The 13,423-nt window shown below is 47.1% G+C and overlaps 1 protein-coding gene across 1 annotated transcript in view; it reads right to left on the minus strand.

The window, feature by feature from the left end:
• Positions 1–13,423, minus strand: part of LOC139381671 (ectonucleoside triphosphate diphosphohydrolase 1-like) — a 67,671-nt gene that overhangs the window by 13,233 nt on the left and 41,015 nt on the right. The window contains exons 3-4 of the mRNA XM_071125355.1: positions 3,582–3,699; positions 2,863–3,013 (exon numbers count right to left, since the gene is read on the minus strand). Coding sequence (XP_070981456.1) covers positions 2,863–3,013; positions 3,582–3,699 — 269 coding nt within the window. The remainder of the gene's footprint in view (positions 1–2,862; positions 3,014–3,581; positions 3,700–13,423) is intronic.

Consider the following 13,423-nt stretch of genomic DNA (forward strand, 5'->3'; position numbering starts at 1 on the left):
CATCAGTTGGTCACAGATGCCTTAAAAAAATGGTAGGTACATGGATTAGAAAACCAGTCAGTATCTGGTGTGATCACGATTTGCCTCATGCAGCGGGACACATCTCCTTCACATAGAGTTGATCAGGCTGTTGATTGTGGCCTGTGGAATGTTGTCCCACCCCTCTTCAATGGCAGTGCGAAGTTGCTGGATATTGGTGGGAACTGGAACACGCTGTCCTACACGTCAATTCAGAGCATCACGAACATGCTCAATGGGTGACATGTCTGGTGAGTATGCAGGCCATGGATGAACTGGGACATTTTCAACTTCCAGGAACTGTGTACAGATCCTTGCGACACGGGGCCGTGCATTATCGTGCTGAAACATGAGGTGATGGCGGTGGATGAATGGCACGACAATGGGCCTCAGGATCTCGTCATGGTATCTCTCTGCATTCAAATTGCCATTGATAAAACGCAATTGTGTTCACTGTCCGTAGCTTATGCCTTCCCACACCATAACCCCACTGCCACCATGGGGCACTTAATTCACAACGTTGACATCAGCAAACCGCTCGCCCAAACAACGCCATACACGTGGTCTGCGGTTGTGAGGCCAGTTGGACGTACTGCCTAATTCTCTAAAAAGACTATGAGGGTGGCTTATGCTAGGGAAATGAAAATGTAATTCTCTGGCAACAGCTATGGTGGACATTCCTGCATTCAGCATGCCAATTGCAGGCTCCCTCAAAACCCTGAGACATCTGTGGCATTGTGTTGTGTCACAAAACCGCACATTTTAGAGTGGCCTTTCATTGTCCCCAGCACAAGGTACACCTGTGTAATTGTCATGCTGTTGAATCAACTTCTTGAAATGCCACATCTGTCAGGTAGATGGATTATCTTGGCAAAGGAGAAATGCTCACTAACAAAAATTTGTCCACACAATTTTAGAGAAATAAGCTTTTAGTGCATATGGAAAATTTCAGGGATCTTTAATTTCAGCTCATGAAACATTGGACCAACACTTTACACATTTTACTAATATTTTTGTTCAGTGGAGTTTCACTGTGTTATTTTTACCTTTCCACAAACTGTCTATTGCTTGATATAAGCAGGTTTATCCAAATGTGTCAAAGAATAGGTCATCCAGGATTAGTTGGGTAGTAGTGGCTAATGTCTGGCCAGTCAGTAGTTTCAGCTCTCTTCCTAAACGCCATTGGGTAGTAGTGGTACTGGCCAGTCAGTAGTTACAGCTCTCCTCCTAAACACTGTTGGGTAGTAGTGGTTCTGGCCAGTCAGTAGTTACAGTTCTCCTCCTAAACACTGTTGGGTAGTAGTGGTTCTGGCCAGTCAGTAGTTACAGATCTCCTCCTAAACACCATTGGGTAGTAGTGGTTCTGGCCAGTCAGTAGTTACAGTTCTTCTCCTAAACACTGTTGGGTAGTAGTGGTTCTGGCCAGTCAGTAGTTACAGATCTCCTCCTAAACACCATTGGGTAGTAGTGGTTCTGGCCAGTCAGTAGTTACAGTTCTTCTCCTAAACACTGTTGGGTAGTAGTGGTTCTGGCCAGTCAGTAGTTACAGTTCTCCTCCTAAACACTGTTGGGTAGTAGTGGTTCTGGCCAGTCAGTAGTTACAGTTCTCCTCCTAAACACTGTTGGGTAGTAGTGGTTCTGGCCAGTCAGTAGTTACAGTTCTCCTCCTAAACACTGTTGGGTAGTAGTGGTTCTGGCCAGTCAGTAGTTACAGCTCTCCTCCTAAACACCATTGGGTAGTAGTGGTTCTGGCCAGTCAGTAGTTACAGCTCTCCTCCTAAACACTGTTGGGTAGTAGTGGTTCTGGCCAGTCAGTAGTTACAGTTCTCCTCCTAAACACTGTTGGGTAGTAGTGGTTCTGGCCAGTCAGTAGTTTCAGCTCTCCTCCTAAACACTGTTGGGTATTAGTGGTTCTGGCCAGTCAGTAGTTACAGTTCTCCTCCTAAACACCATTGGGTAGTAGTGGTTCTGGCCAGTCAGTAGTTACAGTTCTCCTCCTAAACACTGTTGGGTAGTAGTGGTTCTGGCCAGTCAGTAGTTACAGCTCTCCTCCTAAACACTGTTGGGTAGTAGTGGTTAATGCCTGGCCAGTCAGTAGTTACAGTTCTCCTCCTAAACACTGTTGGGTAGTAGTGGTTCTGGCCAGTCAGTAGTTTCAGCTCTCCTCCTAAACACTGTTGGGTAGTAGTGGTTCTGGCCAGTCAGTAGTTTCAGATCTCCTCCTAAACACTGTTGGGTAGTAGTGGTTCTGGCCAGTCAGTAGTAACAGTTCTCCTCCTAAACACCATTGGGTAGTAGTGGTTCTGGCCAGTCAGTAGTTACAGTTCTCCTCCTAAACACCATTGGGTAGTAGTGGTTCTGGCCAGTCAGTAGTTACAGCTCTCCTCCTAAATGCGGTGATCACTGGATAATTTGAAGATCTGCGTCATTGAAGTTGGTGGTTCGTTACTACTCATTTCTGATCTGTCATCACTAGTTACCAGAGCCACAAAGTCAGAAAACATACCTACCTCTACAATTTATATTCTTAAAATATGATTTTTAAACCTAAACCTAATCTTAACCCTAACCATAACCACATTGCTAACCTTATGCCTAACCCTAACCTTAAATTAAGACCAAAAAGCTAATTTGAGTTTTCACACATTTTTACAATATAACCAATTTTGACTTTGTGACTGTACTATCTGGTGGAAATCTTTCCGATCTGAGACGAGGGAAATTGTTTGCCTGGTTTGGTGTTTTGTTAAGGGAGTGGTCACGCACCCAAGAAGGCTTAACCAATCATCCGACGGATAATACTTGCAGCTATCCTACAAAACAACATTTTGCATCCAGAGGTACCTGAGCAGCCTCATTCCGGCGGTGGCCCCCAGGTAGAGGGGGGTCTCGTGGTGCCTGCTTAGGGGGATGAGGCTCTCTGCTTCCTTCATACAGCTCTTCAGAGACGCCCCTGCCTGCCCTGGAAACACAGAGTAGCTGGAGATACCAGCACCTGGACGGATGGCCGGACGGACGCACACACACACACACACACTTTAACTAGATAACAAATCAAATTTTATTGGTCACATACACATGGTTAGCAGATGTTAATGCGAGTGTAGCGAAATGCTTGTGCTTCTAGTTCTGACAATGCAGTAACAACTAACGAGTAATCTAACCTAACAATTCCACAACAACTACCTTATACACGCAAATCTAAAGGGATGGAATAAGAATATGTACATATAAATATATGGATGAGCGATATCCATGTGCCATAGGCAAGATGCAGTAAATGGTATAGAATACAGTATATACATATGAGATGAGTAATGTAGGACATGTAGACATTATTAAAGTGGCGTTATTTAAAGTGACTAGTGATACCTTCAAATCCATTTATTAAATAGATTAAAGTGGACAGAGATTCGAGTCTGTATGTTGGCAGCAGCCTCTGTGCTAGTGATGGCTGTTTAATGGTCTGACGGCCTTGAGATAGAAGCTGTTTTTCAGTCTCCCGGTCCCAGATTGCTAGGTTTTTATAGTGTGTGTGTGTGTGTGTGTGTGTGTGTATCTACCTTGGACTTTGCAGGAGTGTGTCTGCTGCACTCTTCCAGTGTCGTTATCCTTCTCTGCTGGCCACTCGTAGATATACACTGCTGTATGTGAGGAGCCGGCATCCAGGACGATCCCATACTGAGAGATGGAGAGAGACACATTTTCAACCTCTGACCCAGTCTGTAATACCTACATGTTTCAAGCAAACCACCATAGTCCCTGTAGCTAAGAATGTAACCTGTCTAAATGAATACCAACCCGTAGCACACATCTGTTGCCATGACATTTGTATTTATTCTGGATTCCCAATTAGCTGATTGAGAAAGAAAAGGAAAGCCGAGCTCTAGGAGCTCAGATGAAATAATGTAATACCTTAATAACCAATGTTTGGTCATCAGGGTATAATGACAAAGACTGAGGGTCACTAGTTTATATAGTGTCAAAGGACACACAGGTGTCTGTAATCATGGCCAGGTGTGGCCTGATATCATTGGTTAATTCTCAGTAGAGGCGTAAATAGACGTTGTGCTGGGATATTTTGGGGTGGTAAATCAGAGTCAACCAGTTGATCTCTGAGATTTCTGCCCTGTGAGAATATGATCTAGGGAGGTTACCATAACACATTACCGATACTGTCATCGGATCTTAGAATGTGCCGATGTTTGTGATCGATTATTTTCCCAAGTCTAGGTGCTAAACAGATTCTACCCCCAAGCCATAAGACTCCTGAACATCTAATCAAATGGCTACCCAGACTATTTGCATTGCCTCTCCTCTTCTACACTGCTGCTAATCTCTGTTATTATCTATGCATAGTCACTTTAATAACTCTACCTGTACATGTACATATTACCTCAATTACCTCGACTAACCGCATATTGACTCTGTACCGGTACCCCCCTGTATATAGTCTCGCTATTGTTATTTTACTGCCGCTCTTTTTTAAACTGCATTGATGGTTTGGGATTGTAAGTAAGGTTGTATTTGGCACATGTGACAAATAACATTTGATTTGATTTGGATATTTCAGTTTTTTGCTAATTCTTTTGATTGGACAGAATTGGCTGTAGTGCAAACTGTTTTCAAGGGAAGTGGGTGACAACTATCAGCCCTCAACACACTGTTACGCTCAGTAGGTTTCCTGTAAAGATCAGTGTATAGAACATTATCTTCACACACAGAAGATCAGAAGATCAAGGAAACTGATTTGACGTGTATCAGATTGCATAGTACATCTCAGATTCTCAGAACAGGAGTTAAGAAAAGCATGGAACGCCTGGAGCTGTTTTGCATCACCCCTCCACAGAACACAAGTATTATCAACGTACCATTTCCACATAGTAATGTCATTCAAGAAAACATTTTTGAGAGGATTGAGAACAGACTGTTTTATGTAACCCACATACAAATTAGCATAGTTAGGAGCCATGGGGGCCATAGCAGTACCCTTCATCTGAATAAAGAAACAATTTAGAAACATGAAGTAGTTATGTGTGAGTAATATTTCAGCCAATGTTATAATGCAATACTGGAAGGTAGTTCATTAGTTCACTGTTCTGAGACCAGACTGCTGGTGTCCTTTAGGAGGGGATCTGTTCTGAGACCATACTGCTGGTGTCCTTTAGGAGGGGAGCTGTTCTGAGACCATACTGCTGGTGTCCTTTACAAAGGAGGGGAGCTGGTCTGAGACCATACTGCTGGTGTCCTTTACAAAGGAGGGGAGCTGGTCTGAGACCATACTGCTGGTGTCCTTTAGGAGGGGATCTGTTCTGAGACCATACTGCTGGTGTCCTTTAGGAGGGGAGCTGTTCTGAGACCATACTGCTGGTGTCCTTTACAAAGGAGGGGAGCTGGTCTGAGACCATACTGCTGGTGTCCTTTACAAAGGAGGGGAGCTGGTCTGAGACCATACTGCTGGTGTCCTTTAGGAGGGGAGCTGTTCTGAGACCATAATGCTGGTGTCCTTTACAAAGGAGGGGAGCTGGTCTGAGACCAGACTGCTGGTGTCCTTTAAGAGGGGAGCTGTTCTGAGACCAGACTGCTGGTGTCCTTTAGGAGGGGAGCTGTTCTGAGACCAGACTGCTGGTGTCCTTTAGGAGGGGATCTGTTCTGAGACCATACTGCTGGTGTCCTTTACAAAGGAGGGGAGCTGGTCTGAGACCATACTGCTGGTGTCCTTTAGGAGGGGAGCTGGTCTGAGACCATACTGCTGGTGTCCTTTACAAAGGAGGGGAGCTGTTCTGAGATCATACTGCTGGTGTCCTTTACAAAGGAGGGGAGCTGGTCTGAGACCAGACTGCTGGTGTCCTTTAGGAGGGGTGCTGTTCTGATACCATAATGCTGGTGTCCTTTAGGAGGGGAGCTGTTCTGAGACCATACTGCTGGTGTCCTTTAGGAGGGGAGCTGTTCTGATACCATAATGCTGGTTTCCTTTAGGAGGGGAGCTGGTCTGAGACCATACTGCTGGTGTCCTTTAGGAGGGGAGCTGTTCTGAGACCATACTGCTGGTGTCCTTTACAAAGGAGGGGAGCTGGTCTGAGACCATACTGCTGGTGTCCTTTACAAAGGAGGGGAGCTGGCCTGAGATCATACTGCTGGTGTCCTTTACAAAGGAGGGGAGCTGGTCTGAGATCATACTGCTGGTGTCCTTTACAAAGGAGGGGAGCTGGTCTGAGACCATACTGCTGGTGTCCTTTACAAAGGAGGGGAGCTGTTCTGAGACCATACTGCTGGTGTCCTTTACAAAGGAGGGGAGCTGGTCTGAGACCATACTGCTGGTGTCCTTTACAAAGGAGGGGAGCTGGTCTGAGACCATACTGCTGGTGTCCTTTAGGAGGGGAGCTGTTCTGAGACCATAATGCTGGTGTCCTTTACAAAGGAGGGGAGCTGGTCTGAGACCAGACTGCTGGTGTCCTTTAGGAGGGGAGCTGTTCTGAGACCAGACTGCTGGTGTCCTTTAGGAGGGGAGCTGTTCTGAGACCAGACTGCTGGTGTCCTTTACAAAGGAGGGGAGCTGGCCTGAGATCATACTGCTGGTGTCCTTTACAAAGGAGGGGAGCTGGTCTGATATCATACTGCTGGTGTCCTTTACAAAGGAGGGGAGCTGGTCTGAGACCATACTGCTGGTGTCCTTTACAAAGGAGGGGAGCTGTTCTGAGACCATACTGCTGGTGTCCTTTACAAAGGAGGGGAGCTGGTCTGAGACCATACTGCTGGTGACCTTTACAAAGGAGGGGAGCTGTTCTGAGATCATACTGCTGGTGTCCTTTACAAAGGAGGGGAGCTGGTCTGAGACCATACTGCTGGTGTCCTTTAGGAGGGGTGCTGTTCTGATACCATAATGCTGGTGTCCTTTAGGAGGGGAGCTGTTCTGAGACCATACTGCTGGTGTCCTTTAGGAGGGGAGCTGTTCTGATAACATAATGCTGGTTTCCTTTAAGAGGGGAGCTGGTCTGAGACCATACTGCTGGTGTCCTTTAGGAGGGGAGCTATTCTGAGACCATACTGCTGGTGTCCTTTACAAAGGAGGGGAGCTGGTCTGAGACCATACTGCTGGTGTCCTTTACAAAGGAGGGGAGCTGGCCTGAGATCATACTGCTGGTGTCCTTTACAAAGGAGGGGAGCTGGTCTGAGATCATACTGCTGGTGTCCTTTACAAAGGAGGGGAGCTGGTCTGAGATCATACTGCTGTTGTCCTTTACAAAGGAGGGGAGCTGGTCTGAGACCATACTGCTGGTGTCCTTTAGGAGGGGAGCTGTTCTGAGACCAGACTGCTGGTGTCCTTTAGGAGGGGATCTGTTCTGAGACAATACTGCTGGTGTCCTTTACAAAGGAGGGGAGCTGGTCTGAGACCATACTGCTGGTGTCCTTTAGGAGGGGATCTGTTCTGAGACCATACTGCTGGTGTCCTTTAGGAGGGGAGCTGTTCTGAGACCATACTGCTGGTGTCCTTTACAAAGGAGGGGAGCTGGTCTGAGACCATACTGCTGGTGTCCTTTACAAAGGAGGGGAGCTGGTCTGAGACCATACTGCTGGTGTCCTTTAGGAGGGGAGCTGTTCTGAGACCATAATGCTGGTGTCCTTTACAAAGGAGGGGAGCTGGTCTGAGACCAGACTGCTGGTGTCCTTTAAGAGGGGAGCTGTTCTGAGACCAGACTGCTGGTGTCCTTTAGGAGGGGAGCTGTTCTGAGACCAGACTGCTGGTGTCCTTTAGGAGGGGATCTGTTCTGAGACCATACTGCTGGTGTCCTTTACAAAGGAGGGGAGCTGGTCTGAGACCATACTGCTGGTGTCCTTTAGGAGGGGAGCTGGTCTGAGACCATACTGCTGGTGTCCTTTACAAAGGAGGGGAGCTGTTCTGAGAACATACTGCTGGTGTCCTTTACAAAGGAGGGAAGCTGGTCTGAGACCATACTGCTGGTGTCCTTTAGGAGGGGTGCTGTTCTGATACCATAATGCTGGTGTCCTTTAGGAGGGGAGCTGTTCTGAGACCATACTGCTGGTGTCCTTTAGGAGGGGAGCTGTTCTGATACCATAATGCTGGTTTCCTTTAGGAGGGGAGCTGGTCTGAGACCATACTGCTGGTGTCCTTTAGGAGGGGAGCTGTTCTGAGACCATACTGCTGGTGTCCTTTACAAAGGAGGGGAGCTGTTCTGAGACCAGACTGCTGGTGTCCTTTAGGAGGGGAGCTGTTCTGAGACCATACTGCTGGTGTCCTTTAGGAGGGGAGCTGTTCTGAGACCTTACTGCTGATGTCCTTTACAAAGGAGTGGATTCAGCATGTCAATACCTCTCACAAATATAAGTAGTGATGAAGTCATTCTCTCCTCCACTTTGAAGGAGAGATTGACATGCATAGTATTAATGTTAGCTCTCCGTGTATATTTAAGTGCCAGCTGCGCTACACTGTTCTGAAATATTTGCAAATTTCCTAAGTCCCTCTTTGTGGCACTTGACCACACGACTGAACAGTAGTCCAGGTGCGACAAAACTAGGGCCTGTAGGACCTGCCTTGTCGATAATGCTGTTAAGAAGGCAGAGCAGCGCTTTATTATAGACAGACTTCTCCCCATCCTTACTACTGTTGTATCAATATGTTTTGACCATGACAGTTTATAATCCAGGGTTACTGCAAGCAGTTGTCACGTTCGTTGAATGGAGGAGACCAAGGCGCAGCGTGATATGAATACATGTTACTTTAATGACGACGAAGAAACACATAAACAAACTACAAAAACAACAAAACGACCGTGAAGCTAAATATAGTGCTGACACAGGCAACTAACACATAGACAATAACCCACGAAATACCCAAAGAAGATGGCTGCCTAAATATGGTTCCCAATCAGAGACAACGATAAACAGCTGCCTCTAATAGAGAACCAATCTAGGCAACCATAGACATACATAAACACCTAGATAGTAAACACCCCCATAAACATACAAAACCCCTAGACAGTACAAAAAACATACATCACCCATGTCACATCCTGACCTAACCAAAATAATAAAGAAAACAAAGAATACTAAGGTCAGGGCGTGACAGTACCCCCCCAAAGATGTGGACTCCCGGCCGCACACCTAAACCTATATGGGAGGGTCTGGGTGGGCATAACTCCGAGGTGGCGATTCTGGCTCGGGACGTGGACCCCGTTCCACTTCTGACTGTCACACTTACTTAATGTCTCTGAAGCGGGAACCCTCACCGCCGACCACGGACTAGAGGACGCCACTGGACTGATGGTCGAGTCTGGAGTGAGTGGCGCCTCTGGATTGGAGAGAGACTCTGGCGGATCCGGACTGGAGGGAGACTCTGGCGGATCCGGACTGGGACCCGTCGTGGTAGGTTCCGGACTGCGACCCGTCGTGGTAGGTTCCGGACTGCGGCCCGTCGTAGGAGGTTCCGGTCTGTAGACTATCGCCGGATGCTCTGGACTGGGTACTGTTGCCGGACGCTCTGGACTGGGTACTGTTGCCGGACGCTCTGGACTGGGTACTGTTGCCGGATGCTCTGGACTGGGTACTGTTGCCGGACGCTCTGGACTGGGTACTGTCGCCGGACGCTCTGGACTGGGGCCCCCACTTCCTCTCCTCCCTCTTCATCCTCCCCCTCAAGTCTCCTTCCACCCTCCTCACTATCCCTTCCACCCCCCAATTTCTCCCTGTCTTAACCATGTTCTGCCTGGCTTCCCACAGCCCCCGTTTAAAGAGACTCATGAGAAGCCAGAGCAGAAACCTTTCCCTATCTGTCCCTCTCGCTCTCCCTACACCTCTCTCTAACCTGGCCCACGTCAATACAAAATCCCCTCTTACCAAACCTAACAACACCCGTGCCCTAGCCCATACTACTCTGGCAAAGGCACAGTCCCAAAAGGCATGGCGCACAGTCTCCTCCCTGCCACAAGAGGATCTTGGACAGGTGGGGGATTGCGCCAAACTATGCCGGTACTATGATGGAACGTACCGGCAAGCACTTGTGGAGGCTCAACCAATTCAGGTCCTTGAGCCTGTTGTCCAGGCCCCGCGCCTGCAATCCCTCCCAGACAACTACAGGCGCCGGACTCCCTGCCTGTCTGACCTCCTCGTACAGGTGCCTGTGATCTAAACCTACTCGGGCAACTTCAAGCTCGGGGTGCGCACGCAGCTACTTGGCCGCATGGCCAAAGTGCCACGGCAGCTGTTCCGCCCGAGGACCCGTGTTAGACCACACCATTACGCTTCTCGCCTGATACGAGAAGAACACCCGCAAGAGATAACCCGACGGGTGTATCACTGGATGAGCAAGCTCCATTAACAAGAAAGAAACAAAAATTACGTCCAGCTTGAGGGGGAGATGTGGTACCTGCGTGCCCTGGCGACCCACTCGTACCTGCCACCCCACATGAACTGAAACACAAGCCTCACTAGAGGCCTCCTCAGACAAGCCGGCAATGGGTAGATGTACGCCAAATACAAAAGTGACGGCAACACATCCACCTTAAGGACCAGGACCTTGCCCATAAAAGACAAAGACCTAGCCCTCCACATCACTAGCTTCTTCTGTACCACTGCGATACCCATGTTCCAGTTCAGCGTCGCTGAGCCGGAGGTCTCAAAATGGACCCCGAGAATCCTCAGGGCCCCCTCACAGAGAGATAACCCCCCGGGCACATCCGTCCTTCCGCACCATCTTCCAAAAAACTTGTGGCAAGGGACCTTGTCAGGCACGAGTCCTTGCACAGCTGCAAGGAAGTGTCGTCGGCGTACTGCGTCATCTTAACACGCAGCCCACCACTTCCAGGGATCAACAAGCCTTCCACCCCTGTGTCTGCCCTAATGGCAGCCCCCTGAGGCTCCAAGTACAGAACGAAGAGGAGAGCCGAGAGTGGGCACCCCTGCCTGACCCCAGACGAGAGGTCAAAAACATCACCCAAGTGACTATTTAGTTGCGATACCAGGCAGGGATGCAACCGGTCAGGATGCTCTCGATGGTTCAGCTGTAAAACATTTTGAGAATCTGAGTAACCTTGCCAAATCTTTGTTTTGGCAAGCCCTCCTCACTGTTTTGGTGTGCCTTGGTGTGCTTGGACCATGTTTGTTTGTTGGTTGATGTGGACGCCATAGAATTTGAAGCTCTCAACCTGCTCCACTACAGCCCCGCCGATGAGAATGGGGGCGTGCTCGGTCCTCCTTGTCCATCACCCTGATTGATCTCTTTTTATTTAGCCCTCAATAGCCTCAGTCATTAGGCAGTATAGGTTTTGTTTAATTTAGCACGCTACTCCTGTTTTGTTTATCTGCCTTTATTATTAAAACTACCTTCTGCACCTGCTTCCTGAATCCAAGTGCTTACATTACAAGAATGGCAAGATGACAGCAATCTGCAGGTCATGGAAAGAGGACATCAGTTCTGAATCTGAATCCATGATAACAATGACAGAGAAATCTGATTAACTAACAGTACCCAGGCCATTCCATGTAATTGATCTACTCCAGAGCTAGCACACCTGATTCAACTTGTCAACTAATCCTCAAGGTCTTGAAAGCTAGATCAGAGCTACAGCACAATTGTGAAACATCTGGGTGTCTCCGAGGAGAGGTTTGAGAAACACTGCAGTACATTACAGTAAAACAAACTAGAGAAAGTATTTTCAACATTGATTCAGAACCGAAATGAACCAGAAAATATGCATTTTCAAAGTCTGGAAAATACCTATTTTAACTTCCTGAAAATAACTATTTTCACCTTTCATTCAGAACCTAAAATGAACCCAACTTCAGCGTCTGGAATTGTGTCGTATAATGTCTTTTAAATGTAATTTTGCTTACTGGGTTCAGATTTTTGGGAACACACTAAAAAGTAACTTGACATTGTTGATTAGTCAGCATAAATTTGGATTAAAATGGCATGAAGAAAATGGCATTGACAGAACGGTGTACTGAATGAATGCCTCATAAGGTAAGGACTGGAATTTGTTCTGGATGCTCGAACAGCGACGTGTCTGTCTCGTATGTTGATCTAGCTAATTATCTAGCAAAGCTAGCATACAGTGGGAAGAACAAGTATTTGATACACTGCCGATTTTGAAGGTTTCCCTACTTACAAAACATGTAGAGGTCTGTAATTTTTATCATAGGTACACTTCAACTGTGAGAGACGGAATCTAAAACAAAATCCAGAAAATCACATTGTATGATTTTTAAGTAATTAATTTGCATTTTGTTGCATGACATAAGTATTTGATCACCTACCAACCAGTAAGAATTCCAGCTCTCACAAACCTGTTAGTGTCACGCCCTGACCTTAGTATTCTTTGTTTTCTTTATTATTTTGGTTAGGTCAGGGTGTGACATGGGTGATGTATGGGTTTTGGCTTGTCTAGGTGTTTTGTATGTTTATGGGGTGTTTCCTATCTAGGTGTTTTTGTAAGTCTATGGTTGCCTAGATTGGTTCTAAATTAGAGGCAGCTGTCTATCGTTGTCTCTGATTGGGAACCATATTTAGGCAGCCATATTCTTTGGGTATTTTGTGGGTGATTGATTCCTGTGTCAGTGTTTGTGCCACACGGGACTGTTTTGTTTCCATTTCACTTTGTTATTTTGTATTTGTGTCGTGTTCAGTCTTTCTATTAAAACGTGGACACTTACCACAAGGAGTATTGGTCCGATCCTTGCTACACCTCATCAGACGAAGAGGAGGAAATCTGTTACAGTTAGTTTTTCTTTAAGAAGCCCTCCTGTTCTCCACTCATTACCTGTATTAACTGCACCTGTTTGAACTCGTTACCTGTATAAAAAACACCTGTCCACACACTCAATCAAACAGACTCCAACCTCTCCACAATGGCCAAGATCAGAGAGCTGTGTAAGGACATCAGGGATAAAATGGTAGACCTGCACAAGGCTGGGATGGGCTACAGGACAATAGGCAAGCAGCTTGATGAGAAGGCAACAACTGTTGGCGCAATTATTAGAAAATGGAAGAAGTTCAAGATGACGGTCAATCACACTCGGTCTGTGGCTCCATGCAAGATCTCACCTCGTGGGGCATCAATGATCATGAGGAAGGTGAGGGATCAGCCCAGAACTACACGGCAGGACCTGGTCAATGACCTGAAGAGAGCTGGGACTCAAAGAAAACCATTAGTAACACACTACGTTGTCATGGATTTAAATCCTGCAGCGCACGCAAGGTCCCCCTGCTCAAGCCAGCGCATGTCCAGGCCTGTCTGAAGTCATGTGGTCTGATGAGACAAAAATAGAGCTTTTTGGTCTAAACTCCACTCGCCGTGTTTGGAGGAAGAAGAAGGATGAGTACAACCCCAAGAACCTCATCCCAATCTTGAAGCATGGAGGTGGAAACATCATACTTTCGGGATGCTTT

The sequence above is a fragment of the Oncorhynchus clarkii genome, chromosome 23, assembly GCF_045791955.1.
Source record: "Oncorhynchus clarkii lewisi isolate Uvic-CL-2024 chromosome 23, UVic_Ocla_1.0, whole genome shotgun sequence".
Lineage (NCBI taxonomy): Eukaryota > Metazoa > Chordata > Actinopteri > Salmoniformes > Salmonidae > Oncorhynchus > Oncorhynchus clarkii.